This window comes from Myxocyprinus asiaticus, chromosome 50 (genome assembly GCF_019703515.2).
Source record: "Myxocyprinus asiaticus isolate MX2 ecotype Aquarium Trade chromosome 50, UBuf_Myxa_2, whole genome shotgun sequence".
NCBI classification, from domain to species: domain Eukaryota; kingdom Metazoa; phylum Chordata; class Actinopteri; order Cypriniformes; family Catostomidae; genus Myxocyprinus; species Myxocyprinus asiaticus.
The window spans coordinates 8,627,735-8,644,808 of record NC_059393.1 but is presented as its reverse complement, the minus strand read 5'-3'; the positions used below and the strand labels follow the sequence as shown (position 1 = coordinate 8,644,808).

General features: G+C 38.0%; 1 protein-coding gene across 1 annotated transcript in view; it reads right to left on the bottom strand.

The window, feature by feature from the left end:
• LOC127439008 (semaphorin-3D-like) overlaps positions 1–17,074 on the bottom strand; it is a 91,866-nt gene that overhangs the window by 43,456 nt on the left and 31,336 nt on the right. The window contains exon 2 of the mRNA XM_051694975.1: positions 10,587–10,781. Coding sequence (XP_051550935.1) covers positions 10,587–10,722 — 136 coding nt within the window. The 5' untranslated portion in view covers positions 10,723–10,781. The remainder of the gene's footprint in view (positions 1–10,586; positions 10,782–17,074) is intronic.

Here is a 17,074-nt window from a genome sequence, read left to right as displayed (position 1 = left end):
TTTGACTCATTTTTTAAAAAGTAAAAATCGAGGTTTCAGTGAGGCACTTACAATGGAAGTGAATGGAAACAATGAAAGTGAATGTGGCCAATTTTTGGAGGGTTTAAAGGCAGAAATGTGAAGCTTATAATTTTATAAAAACACACATTAATTCTTCTGTTAAAACTCATACATTATTTGAGCTGTAAATTTGTTTAAATTGAAATATTTACAGTCATTTCAGGGTTTTAAGGTTTGTTGACATCGTCATTGTAACGAAATTGTAAAATTGGCTATAACTTTACACAGAAAAGATTAGTAAGTAATTTTAACACACAAATAATTTTTACACTGATATCCTTTGTCTTGTGGCTATACTTTTGAAACAGTGAGTATTTTAACATTCAAAAATTGGCCACATTCACTTTCATTGTTTCCATTCACTTCCATTGTAAGTGCTTCACTGTAACCTCAATTTTTACTTTTTTTAAAGAAAAGGAGGGACGAGTCAAAATTATGCCACAAATGCTGTCGGTTGAGCTAACTTGTATTGAACCCAGAACATTCCTTTGGATCCTACATTGGATAAGCCAGTAAGAACATGGTAAATGTGTTTACATGCAACACGAAATTGGGGTAGTGGGAAAAAATCTACATGTGCCATTTATGACCTTATTTCCAGTACAGGAAAACCTTTTAAGGTGTTTACATGACTGTATGCATTGTCAGTGTAATAAGCATAATTGGTGTAGACCAGATGTTCAGTATTAAGTTAAATGTCCACCTCTGCAATAGTCTCTGTCCCTTCTTTTTTACTGAGTCATTCTAAAATCCCCTTAAAATCTTCTTCTGTGTAAAATCTGACTGATGCACTTTAAACATAAGCAAAGCAGAATGCAGCTTTGATCTGTAAAGTATGTATGTGACTAAACACCACTTTGTGTGTGTGTGTGTGTGTGTGTGTGTCAAACAGGCCAAGCCAATGTTTCAAGCCATTAACCGCCTATAAAGACAGACCCCCTGCCTGGTTTCACTAGCTCACTTATCAAACTTCCTCCAAATGTAAAACATTGTGATTTACAACACAAATGTCCCAGTGATAAACCCATAAAAAAATCTGTTCCTGTACAAATGCACAACTGTGTGTGTATACTGCAAGTATGCTCAGTATCTGTTATTCTGACACAAGAAATACACAAGAAAAAAATTCAACTTACATTAGAAAAACAAAACGCAACATACACAGAAAAGAAACACGCAAGAAAAATGTAACACACGCAAGGAAAAAATGCATCACACACAATGAAATACACAAAATACACATGAGAAAACAAAAACACAACACAAGGAAAAAGCAACACACACATAAAAATACAATACATGAGAAAAAATCAACACACACAAGAAAAAAACGCAACTCATACAAGAAAAAACTCAACATACACATGAGGAAAAAAACGCAACAAACAAGAACAAAAAGCAACGCACATGAGAAAAAAAAGCAACATACACTAAAAACCCTACACATTATGGAAGCCCAGGTGTGTCATTTAAAAAAGAATGAAGGAATAAATTATCAATCTATTAATTTGAAAATAAAAATGTGAATAAATAAACCAAACAAAATTTAAATGGACAAATAAATAGACACATTTAAATGTATTTATTGAATTCATGTTTTAAAATGTACTTTTATTAGCAATAAAACAGCACCTTTTAAATTGCGTTTTAAAAAGCATTTGGCAATTGCTTTCCTTCATTCATTTGCCAGTTGCTTTTCTTTATTGTTTGACTTTTCCTTTTCTTTTTCCATTTATCAACCCATGCCTGCTGAAGCCCAGGAGTGCCAATTAAAAAGAATGAAGGAATAAATTATCAATCTATTAATTTGATAATAAAAACTTGTGGATAAATTAAAAACTAAATGGACAAATAAAAAGACACATTTAAATGTGGCTTCCATAACACACACATGAGAATAAAGCTTAACACACACAAAGAAGTTACATGGAAAAACACAAAGGACACAAAAAAGCAATGTACATGTGAAAAATAAAACTTTTGAGGGTGCAATTATTATCTACCATTATTTGAACCGGGGTTGGGATGCAAATAATATCTGCCACTATTTGCACTGGGGTGTAAATAGCATATCCCATTATTTGCACCAGGGTGCAAATAGCATCTGCAAAAAAAAAAAAAAAAAAAAACAACACACAAGGTAAAAACACATAACACTAATGAGAAAAAAACGTACCAAACACAGAACACTACACACTTTGTAAGAATGGCTTCCTTCAAGGGGTAATCCAATTCAAGCTCTAAAATGATCTCCTTAAACAGCGTTAAATTAAACCAAAATAGCAGCCAAGTCTACAGTATAATCTATCATGAAGTTTTGAAATGCATTGTTCTAACTATAAAGCAGCCAACTTCAATGCCACACAATAAACACACATCCCATCTAAAATAAAGTCAATACCAAGTTCAACTCCTGGAGGATTTGAGCAAACAGTTCCTCAAAGTTTTGCATTGGGGCAGACATCATAATTGCAATTTCAGGGTGATTTGCAATGACATATCGTCGCTCTGGTCATTAAGGCTCGTAATGACATCTTAATGCTTAACAGTCCACTGATGAATCTGAGGACATCCTCTTGGCCTGTATCCCTGTCTCATGCCTCATAAACCACTGCACTATTGCAGCATGCTCTGTAAAACATCCGACCAGTGGCAATTCATTTTCCAAGGTGGGTTTAGACGTACCCTTCATTTCTCATATGTGTCCTCTAGTGTTTGTTTTGGAGGATTTTCTGGACTTTGCAGCAAAGATTATGAGGTTGTTGTACTTCCTCAAATTTGCTGTCACTGCCAAACTTCAGATCAGTGAACTTTCACAAACTCTGTGTCAGCTGTAATCAGCTAGCACTGAGAAATAACATCAGTTTCTACAATAATCTCAAGACCTTGCATTTTTTAAAGGAATGGTTCACGCAAAAAGAGCAATAATACTGATGATATTCTCTGAGCCAATTATGTATTCACATGGCTCATTGAGGCAAAGTCACAAAGACTTTTTTGTTGGGCAACTACATTAGTTTATAAGGTCTATAGGAATATATTCGGTAAATATGTTTCCAATACTGTTTATGGGAATGTATTATCAAAAACAAAATGTATCCACTTTAGGTGAGCGTATATGTTTGTTTATATGCAGTGTTTGAGATTTTATTTGTATCTTGGTGTTTCCATCCAGCATTTTTTATGCCATATCCCACAAGAAACCTTGTAAACCCAGCTAATAATCTGCTGAAGGACCCTAGAGGCAAAAAAAAACTAAGATAAATGTTCCTGTGAAGACTACATTGCATCACACTGGAGGTCTTTGTGGTTGTGACCCATGTATTTTTGCAATAACTGTCTATGTGGGACAAGTTTAAACTAAATACCTCTCTCTTGGGGGGTAGCACAATTCTACAGCCATACAGCGCTGATGAGTGGCCTCCACTGCGGGACCCTTGGACCTCAGAGCTGTTTTCTTCATTACTTTCTGGAACGTTCTGTAAGACGTCATCTCCCTGAGGGGCCTCGGGGTGCATGTTTAATTGCTTCAGTGCAAACTCACATGGACACACTTACATGGATGTATGCACTGCTTAAGTGCAGTGTGTGAGAGATTGCTCAGTCAAGTGAGGCAACCCAGATCGTGCCAATGATCCCACCCAAACCCAAGCTCCTGCTGCTTTTACCACTGTCTTGAAAGTCTTATCTGCTGAGGATGAGGGTGAAATGGCTTTGGTATTTATCACCAATTGTTGCAAGATTGCTTTTGAAATTGCTATGTAAAATCGCCACAAGGTTGCTGTGATACAGTTTGAAAGGACAATTACAAAAATGATCATAATGCTTAGGCTTTGGGAAGACATTATGTCTTGTTTTTGAAGAATAAGGTCAGGAAGCTTCAAGGAGACACGACTTTTCGAAATCAATGTTGCTCTAAGGTTGATATGAAGTAATAACAAATATACACATCTTGAATGTGCCAGGTTTGAATCTGTGCTTGCACAAATGAGATCTGAGGACTACGTAAATGATGACAGAATTTTCATTTTTGAGTGAACTAATACTTAAATCTGCTCCCTGAATACTCAGAAACTCAGATAAAGTGACACCATCAATCCTGAACGAATTTAATCAGATTCGGTGTCTTCATCTTTTCCTTCCTCTATTTAGCAGTGTTCTTCTTCTGGACTCTGTTCAGTGTTAATGCCCTGATGACTTAATTAACCCTCACCAGAGCTCAGGAACCCAAGTCATCTGCTGTGCTTATCTTCTCCATCTTGTTCAAGATACAAAGGGATTACATAGTCAGGGGTCATCACCGTGACACAGCATTCAGGAATTAGATCCCACAGGTCACATTCCAAATGCCGAAAGGGCTGTATTTTTGCGATGACAGAGACCGTAATAAAAATGTTTTACTGTCCTTCTAAGCCTTAATCTCTGAGGGCTTTTGAGAAGAAAAGCCCACTTTATTTAATGGTTCTGTTTGAGTATTTTGTCTGATGCCACTAATGGCACAGAAATTACACTTGACTTCACTTTTAAAAAGTCTTCTAAAGATAAGGTTTTGATGACTTTATTTTGAACTTGTGTAACAAGACAGTCAATCACGGCAATATAGCAGGTATCAGTCTCACCACTCTTTTACTCAATTACTCTGAGTTTCCCAAGTTTATGTGAGTGAATCTGCATTGAGTGTCTAGTGTTTTGATAATGTCTCAAAGTCTATTATCTTCCCAGCAAAAGTGCTATGAAGTGCAGCTGTCAAAATTGAGGACCAGTGGGTGTGAAGCAGAAAATCCTTCCTGTCGTGGAGAAACTGTAACATTTAGTCACTCTCAAATGTCTGGAATGTTGCTTTTGGTTTCAATCCACCCATTTGTCAGAAAGAAATGAAAATCCCCCAAATTATAGGGAGTTTCACTGGTAAACACCAGTGGGGAAAGTCAGAGGTCACAGGAATATCGACTGTATATCTGTCTGCCATCAGAACTTCAGCATCAGAGGTTAAACAAGCAGCACTGAGGAAGTTTACTCAATTCGAACCCAATGAATCCAGTCATTTTAAGTTAGCTGAATAGATTAAAGAACATGACAGCTGATTTTCAATAAAAGGATGAGGAGAGGCAGCAATGTAGTGTCAGCAAATTAAATCATAGGTGGACCAGCTGTATCTTTTCGACAAACCTTCAATCCTAAATATGTGGTCGCAGCTTTGCATAGTACAAATACTTTGTTATTTATCGTATTGCTTATTTTTTAAACTAACTCCAAGCATAACCCTACAGTGCTTATTTCAACCCCGTCATAGTACGTTTTGAATATATGCTGGTTTTTTTATAGTTTTGTGGCATCCAGTCATTGCGTGCCACAGAGCATTGTGCAGAATGACAGCTGCGAATCCAGACATGCACAGTGATATAAATGTTGAAGTGTCTCAGTGCCGTTATACTAAATATCAGCACACCTGGAGCACTGTTTGTCTACTGAGATTAAATTTACACATCTTTTGTGCCAAACCTGTTACATTCAAAATGTTTTTGGTTGCATGTTATGGGGTTGAATATATATACATTTTTTAAATTATTTGGGAGTTGAAGATATATAAAGTATATTTATATTGATAACCCATGACATTTCTCTTTCAAAACATGTTTTGTGTCAACACTGTTACATTCAAAGGTTGTGGGGTTGCATAGTATGGGGTTGGATGTTAATATTTTATATTAATACATTCTGACATTTCTCTTTTAAAGCATGTTTTGCTTCAACGAAGTTACATTCATGTTTTGGGGTTGCATGTTATGGGGTCAAATATTTACAATGTATATTTATATTTAAACATATTACCTTTCTCTTTTAAAACATTCCAAATGTTTTGGGGTTGTATGTTATGGGGTTGAAGATCTACATTTATTAGTGCAGTCAGTCGATTAATTTTTTTACTAGCGATTAATCACATAGTTTTTCATAGATAATCGCAGATTTTGAGAGTGCTGAAATTTGACTCTACTGTATATATACTTCTTTTCCAGTCAAAATACATTCAGTTCCTTCTTAAGTAGGAAAAAAATATGTAACAATAATGCTTTATTAACATTTTCAAAATAAAGCCTTTCACAGTATAAATATAGAAATGCACTAAAAAGAGCACCAATTCAAGTAACATTAAACGATTCCCAAAGTCTAAAAGAGAGGTTGATAAATTGAAAGAACTAGTCCCCATAGGTTGGTTATTCATTGCAATGTGCATTAAATCTCTTATACTCTCATCCTCCACAACATTAATTGGCTTGCAGACATGCATGATTTGTGTCAGGGCGTCAACGCCGTCATCAAGTGCTACTTTGAACTCTACATGAAAAGCTGCAGATGACTAATTCAACTTTTAGTGCTGGCACTGCCGACTTTATGATATTTCATCTGAATTGGCATTTTCGTGATATTTAAGACTTGAGGTGCTTCTTGGTTATTAAACTGCAACCTACAGAGGCTGCAAATAACTAGATTTCTGTCACAAGACCTATCTGGGTTTGTTTTGTACAACAAATAGCGTTAAGAGGCCCCTTTTTCCATCGCTTTGCTTTTTCTGTGTGTTTGTGGTGTGTATGTCAGAATAATAATGTCCGTGGACAAACCACAAAGGTTCTGCCCTACTCCAGCCAGTGTCCAGAACTCACAAGGAGCTGAATGAAACTCACAGGGAGCTGTGAGACATGAAATGTCAGAATCTAATTTCAAATTGGTAAATATGTTGATGTGAAAATAATATGTCAAAAATTTGAAATTAATTGCATGCTTTAACACGTTCATTTTGACAGATTTAATGTTTATATAAATTTTCCATATCAAGCCATTTCAAATGTCCCTTTGTTTACATTGTTCGTATTTCCTGTCTTCTTAAGTTTGGCTTTCAAATTAGACTCTGAGATACTGGCAAGCAAAACAAGGCACACCTCTTCTTTAACGAATAACGTCTGGGTTTTGGGTCTGCTGCCCTCCACTCATAAACACATGGTGTCCCAGTGATGATGCATATGTTTGGAGCTTTCTATTAACAGCCAGGGAGATAATGGGAAGCACATTTACACTGAAGGAACAACGTACTATCCGACGCCGCCACTATACATAGAACCTTCCTGTTAGGAAGCTGGCTGAGTCGTGCATGTTCTGGAATGTTCTGAGGGGTCAGTAACAAGGTTGGCTGTAGCGTCCTGATAATAGCAAGGGCTCAGGGGACGAGCGACTATGAGACATGGGTTTCCAGAAAGAGAGTCAAAAAGAAGTGGAGTGTACTACTTCTGGATGGCAGACAGTAGCATATCTCTAATATTGTGGAAAATATAGGTTGCATCCTCATTGGCGACAACATTGTTTTGGAAAAGAAGTTATATATTATTGTTTTCCATTAGTGGAACAAATTTACCCACACACACACATACAGTATATATGTTTATACAATTATAGAACAGATACAGTATTTCCAAATTGTCATTGGATGACACATTCGAAGCTGTTGTAAGATTAGCCAATATCTGAACACCTATGACCAATAATGAAGTTTTATTTTGAAATGTTATTTTTGGATTGTTTATATAACTATACATTTAATATTTCTTATGTAAGGGCTATATTTAATATAAAATATATTTAATATACTTCAAATATATATACTGTATATATATATATATATATATATATATATATATATATATATACCGTAAATATATATTACTATTTAAAAGAAGAATTACTTGTTGTAATTATTATTATTAAAAACATTACGTTGGTGTTAAATGTTACTATGTTTTTATATTACTACGTATTTAATATTACTTATGTAAAAGCTATATTTAATATGAAATATATTTTTATATACTTATATAAGTAATATCATATTCTATATAAAATATAGTAAAGAGTAGAAATATCTTGAGTATATTAAGAAGTATATTATTACTAATATTACTTATATACACAATTTAAGGTCAAAAGTTTTGAAACACGACTGAAATGTTTCTCATGATCTTAAAAATCTTTTGATCTGAAGGCGTATGCTTAAATGTTTTAAATTAATTTTGTAGACAAAAATATAATTGTGCCACCATATTAATTAATTTAATTTCAAAATTAAAATTTAATACAAATAAAATAAACGTTTTTGAAATTGATGACTTGGATCAAATAATAAAGAAAAGCAGCCACTAAGTGCCCAACATAGATGGGAACTCCTTCAATACTGTTAAAAGGATCCCAGGGTGATACCTCAAGAAGTTGGTTGAGAAAATGTCAAGAGTTCATGTCTGCAAATTCTAGACAAAGGGTGACTACTTTGAAGATGTTAAAATATAACACAGTTTTGATTTATTTTGGAGTTTGTTTAGTCACAACATAATTCCCATAGTTCCATTTATGTTATTCCATAGTATTGACTTTAGTAATATTCTAAAATGTGAAGAAAAAAAATTATAATAAAGAAACTGTTTGAAAACTTACAATATTTATATATGTATATAACTTTATTACTTGCCTGAATAATTACTTGTACTTATTATTGTTAAAAATAAACATAATTATTTACGATGATGTTAAATGGCTGTTGCCATCTTTTTTGCAAATGCTCTGCTTCACATCTTTCACAACAAATCACTTAATGATTATATATGGGGCCTGGGTAGCTCAGTGGTAAAAGACGCTGGCTACCATCCCTGGAGTTCACTAGTTCAAATCCCAGGGCATGCTGAGTGACTCCAGCCAGGTCCCCTAAGCAACCAAATTGGCCCGGTTGCTAGGGAGGGTAGAGTCACATGGGGTAACCTCCTTGTGGTCACTATAATGTGGTTCGTTCATTGTGGGGTGCGTGGTGAGTTGAGCGTAGTTGCCATGGTGGATGGCATGAAGCCTCCACACATGCTATGTCTCCATGGCAATGCACTCAACAAGCCATGTGATAAGATGTGCGTGGGTTGATGGTCTCAGATGTGGAGGCAACTGGGATTCAATTCAAACTGAGGCAAATCATTATGCGACCACAAGGACTTAAAAGCACATTGGGAATTGGGCATTCCAAATTGGGAGAAAAAGGAAAAAAAAAATGCTTATATATGCACATATATACAAAATAATATAAATATTTTAATTCTAAGATTTTTATTTATTAACCAAAGGACACAAATAATGTAAAACTAAAATATGTCAAACAAATGTTTTTCAGCAAACAAAATTTGCTGAAAAAAAAACCCTGAAAAATGTAAAAGCTATAAAAGCTATAAAATAAAAGAGGCTAATTAACTTGGTACATTTACAGGAAGCAGAGGTTAATGGCATTGTTCCCCTGCTGTATTATGTCTTATAAAGCAGACTGACCCTGCTGATGTCCCCTCGGCTCAACAGAAATAAGGAAAGGCGGCCTGCACTATAGCTAAAAGCATCACTTCATTAAAGACTGCTTAGAGAACATAACTACCGTTGCAGACAAGACTTCATTATTAAACTGCAGAAATCAATGATAATGTAACAAAGAAATCTGTAATGAAGAAAAAAGACCAAGAAAAGTTACATAATGCTAAAACATCTATGACTACATGTCTCCTAATGTGCATTATCCTCAGGTTGAGAACGTATCAGAACACGCTTGGACATCACTGAGTTTAAAGTGTGTTTAAATGGATAAGGGGTTAGAATGTTTTTTTAAAGGAATAGTTCTTAGGTTTTGTTGAGAAACAACCAAAAATGTAAGTTCTTTTAAGTGAAAATCCTGACTTTCCCCATAGCTCTTCTTTGAGCATTCATGAGTGCTTGAGAGAAGCTTGTTCACAATGACTCATTTGAAAGCAAAAAGAGTGCAAGTTCTCACACGAACATATGAACAAGCTTCTCTCGTGGACAAATACAGTAAATTCGCAAAGCAGAGCCATGACGGAAATTAGGATTTTCCCTGAAAAATGGCTTAAATTTCTTACATTAGGCCTACTTAAATTTCTAAATTGTAACTGAAATTTCGGGCTGTTTCTCACTAAACGAATCGTATATCTTCAATAGACTTGTACTGTAAATGGACTACTTTTATTATATTTTAAGTTATTTTTTAAGCTTTAAAGTGAGTCACCATCAACAGCCATTGTGTTGAATTCAGTGAACGAGACATCCTCCAGAATTTCTCCTTTTGTTTTCCTCAGAAGAAAGAAAGTCATACATGTTTGGAAGTCATATGCATTTTTGTCTTTTCATTAAGGAGATATTTCCTGCTGCCTTTTGATTCTCTGTGTAAAACTGATTCTCTACATAAAACTCATATACAGTACATGCAAAGAAAATAACACTTGATTGTCAGTATGTATAAGTAAAATTAGCATCAATCCAAAATTACTGTAAACAGATTATTATTTATTTATTTATTTATTTATTTATTTATTTATTTCATGATTTAGAAATTGGACCACCTATTTTAAATCAAATTGAAACTGAATTCAGATTGAGGTATCATGTAGATTAGTAACTGATTATTAGGCTTCATGTAAAACATAGCTTGTGTGAGTTCTGACCTGTATGAGAAAGCTGTAGTCGTGCAATATTCTGGCTTCCAGCATTATTTGACCTTATAACAGTCAACAGCGACTGGAGCAGAATGACCAGCAGTGGACAGTATCGCCCAGTCCTCCACAATCCAACAATCCTCATCTCCAGCTTCCTGTAGTCTGTCAGTGAAGTATGTCTTCTGTCACATCACCTTTGTAGTGCTAGAAAAATAACAAAGAGAAAGCAACATTCTAAGTTATTATTACAAGCTGTGGTAAGATGCAGAATTTTGATAATCATATATGGATACAGCATAAATGATGCAAAAACATAATAATGCTAAATTCCAAATGTTCATGTACCCTGAAATCTGCCACATAACTGACAAACGCCATACCCCATCTCCTGAATTACTGTCAAGTGCCATCCCACAAAAGACATCAATTCAAGTATGTGCACCTTTCCTATATTCGGGTTCTGTTCTCATGGAAACCAGAAAATAATTGTGTTCACATAAACAATGGTGAGTGCAATTCAGATGCTGCATTTTCGCTGAAAAACAAAACTTTTACTTCACTGTCACTAAATTTTAGGGTTGGGGTTTAGGTTAGGGAGTAGAGTTAATAAAATATGTATTCATGATGATTTTTTTTAACATTATTTACAACTAAAAATACAACTTGCTTTTGGCGCTACCCTGTGGACATTTCACCTCAACAACACTTCCCGCTTTGGCCACTTGGGTCAGTGGTTTAAAAATCGGAATGCAGAGACCAATTTCAGCAGCAGAACTTTCGATCTCCTGTCGCCGAATTCACAGTGTGATCATTTTCCAAATCTACAAATTGAAAGACTTGCGCATGAACAATTTATTTTTTAAGTTGTTTTGATTAGCAGCCATATCACCCTGTAGCTCAAGTCCAGTTGCTCACCCTGCGGTCTGTGTGTGTCCTAATGCCCCATTATAGTGATGGGGACACTATACTGTAAAAATGCACTGTCGAATGAGACGTTAAACCGAGGTCCTGACTCTCTGTGGTCATTAAAAATCCCAGGACATTTCTCGAAAAGAGTAGGGGTGTAACCCCGGTGTCCTGGCCAAATTCCCCCATTGGCCCTTATCAATCATGGCTTCCTAATAGTCCCCATCCATTTAATTTGCTCAATAATTCTACTCTCTCCTCTCCACCAATAGCTGGTGTGTGGTGAGCGTACTGACACACTATGGCTGCCGTCGCGTTATCCAGGTGGATGCTGCACACTGGTGGTGGTTGAGTCCCCTGTTCACTGTGTAAAGCTCTTTGAGTGTAGTGTCAGAAAAGTGCTATATAAATGTAATGATGATTTGTACATTTTGAGGAAATATTGTTTAAAATAATTATTTATGCTGTTTCATAATTTTTTTGTGAGTCTCATTTGCTGTCATTAAATTGTATTACTGTAATGTGTGTATATACCATATATCGGCACTATGTCAGTCATTGGTTTTCATGCTTACTAGAAACTGGTATTGGCAACAGCCATAAAAAAAAAAAAAAAAACATAAAGGTTGACCACTAGAACACACCAGAGAAAAAGTATGTTTCCAAGTTGACATTTGAGGTATTGTCACAAAAATCTTCCAATGTCAAAATTAATATCTTAGACAGATTTCCATTTTAAGACTTTTAAGACTTCCATTTGCCTTGAACTCATTACAAATGACAAATGTTAGACCTTTTCTATATCAAACTGAAAATTTGCCTCAAAATGATAATGCTCCAGAAGACATTTTTACATTTCATTAACCCTGTAGATGTCATATAAAAATAACAAAAAAACAAACAAAAAAAAAACAGACGACATCCACTGTCGGGCATGCTATCACCATCCGATGCGGTTAACAGTTTCCTCAGGTCAAAAATGTTTGGTCAAGTGCTTAAACCAGGAAAGCCAACAGACGCTACTTCAAGAGCAACAAATTCTCTAAGGGCAAACATGATTGTTCAGTGCCAACTGGAAACCCAGTGCCTTTACATCGTGTAAGCAGTGCACCGAGCTTGTGACCATGCGAGAATGAGGCTCACGCAGAGTGGGAAACTGCAACATTGTTTAGAGAAAAGTTCCCAGGGCTAATCAGTTGCCCAGATCATTATTTTCTTTCCTTCAAGAGGTCACACTACGTAAACAAATTGCATGTGCAACCAAGAAACACTTGAACAGCTTCCTCCTGTACATGCTGAAATACAACCATCTAAAGGCCATGTCAATGGACATACAGTTCCAAGAAATTGTTAAATCTTCCAACTTTGATATAATGCGCAGTATAGAAAGTCCAACAATTGGTGAGCTCATTGAAAGTGTAGCATTTTTTGTGTTGGCGCTCAGGGGCAGCTCTTTTCCCATGATGAAGGTATTGTATGTTAGACCACAGAGTGCCACTCAGACTTGTGAGAGGACCCCTGGGGATGGTCTTAACATGAGAAAAATGGGCTCGGGCTCAAACATATGCAAAATGAAGATAGGCTTTTTCTATAGCAGATTTCGTAAACTCTAAAGCCCATTAAGCTGTTACTCCAACACAATAACTCTATTCAAATTCCTCAAGTGATGGAAACAAAATTCTCCCAAATGTGGTCTGTCTTTGGTACACTGATTTATGTGAAATTAATTATCGTGAAATGTATTAAAGGGATCATTCTCCCCAAAAGTTTGTCTCATGTGGTACAAAGACTTTCTTACTTCATTGGAACCATCCCTTTGATTGAACATTTAAACATAAAAATCATCTTGTGCTTATTAGTCATATGATATCCTTGATTCATTAACCTGTTTGAGTTAAGAGCTTGCAAATTAATGGGTTGGAGAAGAGGTCAGGTTTATGGGCATGCTTCGGTAACAAGTTATGCCCGCAAGACTGATTTACACTTCGCAGTTGTGATATCTCAACAGTGTAAGAGCACATGCCTGAGGCTAGATTTACTGCTGTGGCTAAAGCACAGGTGCTCAAGAAGATATCAGAATCTCTTATTATCTTGCTTCATTGACTCAAACATATTAATCTTCCTTAGATGGAAAAACATACCATTTCTGGAGCAACATCAACTATGTAGCAGCTGTAAGATAGTAATGATATAGCAGATACTAATATATGCATATGTTTCTAAGATTAATATTGATGTCCTTTATGATGCTGTCAGCAACAAATGAATCCTGTTGGCAAAGACAAAGATATTTAAATTATGTTGTATTTAAAATAATTACCCTTTTCTGTGACCTTGGTTATTGAATGAGTTTAAATATATGAGATATGGAGTCAATTATTATTATGACTCTGTGGAGGCTTATGGCCTGATGTGTTGTTATGTCCTGTATATTTAGAGTCAGGAAAGCTGAATGTAAAAGACCTCTGTTTGGTCAGTAAAGGAGGAAGCTGGGACCCGGCTGAACAGTCAACATAAAGTTTTAATGATACAAATGAACTAATCATTATATTTTAGTTTAGTTTTGATTGGCCATAAAGCAGATACATACAGAATATATATATATATATATATATATATATATATATATATATATATATATAAAGCTGAACACGTAAGGGCCGTTTTTGCATCCATCTGTGCTAATTTTCAGTTGATTTTATATGTAAATATGCGCTAGATGGACATATTTGACAATTGGCCCAGGTCTTGCAGTTTTTTTCCCCCAAAACTTTACAACTGTTAAAAACACATGCATAAATCCATGTCTTTTTAAAGATAATGTGTGTAATTGCTGCACTTCTAGTGGCACCAAACAGAATTGCTAAAGTTATGACTGCTTTTGAACAAGTTTCAAACACCCCCAGAACTTCCACTGTTCAGAAAAGTACCACCCCAAACTCACACAAATGGTCAAGCCAGTGTCGCTATGTCTGGCACAATCTGGCCACTCAAACAAACTGAATGCAATCCATTAGGTGACACAAGTGAATACATACTTTAATTTTAACGGTACTGCTACAGAGAGAGTTGACAAAGTCTGAAGAGATTTTGCAGAACATGGTCAGGGCAAGACTCCCTACTGCTCCCTCCATTCTGTCCAGTCACAAACCCAAGAGGAAGTAAGAGTGTTCATCCATTTCTTTGACAAAGTCCCATACTATCTGTAGCACTGCATGGATCATTGTGTTCCTTTCTGCCCCTTAAGGTGTTTGCAGTATTTCACCCTTCCTTTAAGAGGCTTTTTGTACTTGAGAAATCTCAGTGTGTTTAACTTGTGAGGTCTGGCCAGAAAATAAAAGCACCAGACTTCCACCACCTGTGATTGTAGCTCCTTGACTGTATTCCTCATTAGACTGAGAAAGCATTAGTAGGAGAATTTTGGAAGTTACTCTTTAAGCTCTGTCGGTCAAGGTTGTAAATTAGGACATTTTTCAGACCTGACTCAAGAGGCTCAAGTTTAGAGTGTCTGTGTTTTTCTTGAGCATCCTAAACATTGTAAGGAAATGTCCTGGTTACTTTTGTAACCTCCGTTCCCTGATGGAGGGAACGAGACATTGTGTCGATGTAGTGACACTAGGGGTCGCCCTTGGGAGCCCCAAACACCTCTGATCTTTGAGAAAAGGCCAATGGGAATTAGCGAGTGGAATTTGCATGCCACTCCCCCAGACATATGGGTATAAAAGGAGCTGGCTTGCAACCACTCATTCAGGTTTTGTGCTGAGGAGCCTAGACAAGGTCCCGGCCATTTCAGCGGGTAGTTCAGTGTTGTAGCAGGAGGGACACAATGTCTTGTTCCCTCCATCAGGGAACGGAGGTTACGAAAGTATCCAGGACGTTCCCTATCTGTCACTCATTCAACGTTGTGTCGATGTAGTGAAACAAGGGGTCCCTATACAAAATGCTACAACTAGCTGAACTGTGTTACGTGAACTGGCAGTGCGAGACGGGCAGACCATTGTGTGCCCCATAGCCAGCGCACCCGGCCATCACGTAACCTCCTTACGAGCGTCGTACAATCCCCTGCACCTCGGGGACAAGTTGACTGCCCAATTAATGGGGACCGGCTGCCCCAGCCGCAGCCTCTTCTCTTTCTTCTCCCCAAAAGTAAAGCTGGGGGCCATATAGCGTCCGCGTTGGGGGGGTGTCACTCCCAAGGGGAAAACAACACGGAGACCACACCCTGCCCAAGGGGGAGGAAATTGTGTGTAAATACCTCACATTGTCTTACCGAGTCTTGTCGGCAGTGTCTCATGTGGAGAATTCCCCATGGTAGGTCCTACCTGGTGGGGAGGAGCTCTACAAACACGGCGACCGGGGGCAGAGGGGCCTCTGCCCAAGGAAGACGTGGGTTCACCAACGGGGGAAACGTCTCGCGGAAGATACATCACACAGGGTTACATATGGGCAACCAGCGCATGTGGAGAACCTACCCCAGTACAGGGCCAAGTTAGCACACATACTGGGCCGGCAATGAGTTTCTCCACAAACTCGCCTGTTACAGGGCTAAGGAGGAAGTACATCCAGGGTCCACGACTTTGTGAACACAACTGGGTGTAAAAAGCGCACATCTTCGCCTCCGGGAGGGGAAAAGTGCTCTATGCAAGCGGTACGCCCGGCCAGCTTTCCCGCAACTTACCTGCTCATACCTGACAACACACGGGATGAGACCGGCTCTACCTGGAGATTGTAGAATCTCGTAAAGGTATTGGGTGTTGCCCAGCCCGCTACTCTGCAGATGTCTGCTAAAGAGGCACCACTGGTCAGAGCCCTGGAGACCGCCACACTCCTAGTAGAGTGTGCTCGTCGCCCCAAGGGGGGCGGCACGTCCTGGGCGTATATGCCAAAGTGATGGTGTCAATGACCCAGTGGGTGATCCTCTGTTTGTAGACAGCGCTCCCTTTCCGCTGTCCTCCAAAGCAGACATAGAGCTGCTCAGAATGTCTAAAGCTTTGCGTGCGATGCAAAGCACGCACCGGACACAGCAATGACAAGGCTGGGTCTGCCTCCTCCTGGGGCAGCGCTTGCAGGTTCACCACCTGATCCCGAAACGGGGTTGTGGGAACCTTGGGCACATAGCCCGGTCGGGGTCTCAGTACCACATGAGAGTATCCCAGACGGAACTCCAGGCACGTGTCGCTGACAGAGAACGCCTGAAGGTCCCCTACCCTCTTGATGGAAGTGAGCATAGTCAGGAGGGCAGTCTTCAAGGAAAGTGCCTTTAGATCAGCTGACTCCAGGGGCTCAAATGGAGCTCCCCGTAGGCCCCAAAGGACCACGGAGAGGTCCCACGAGGGGACGAGGTCGTGCTTCCCAAGAGACTTACTGTCAACTGCATCGTGGTGCGCCGCTATAGCGGCCACGTACACCTTCAAGCCTCTCCTGCAGGAAGGAAAGCACTGACCCGACTGTGCATCTCTGGGGGTCTTTGTGTCGGGAATAACACCACTTAGTGAACAGACGCCACTTCAAGGCATACAGGCACCTAGTAGAGGGAGCCCCAGCCTGAGTGATTGTGTCTACCACCATGGGCGGTAGACCACTTAGGTCTT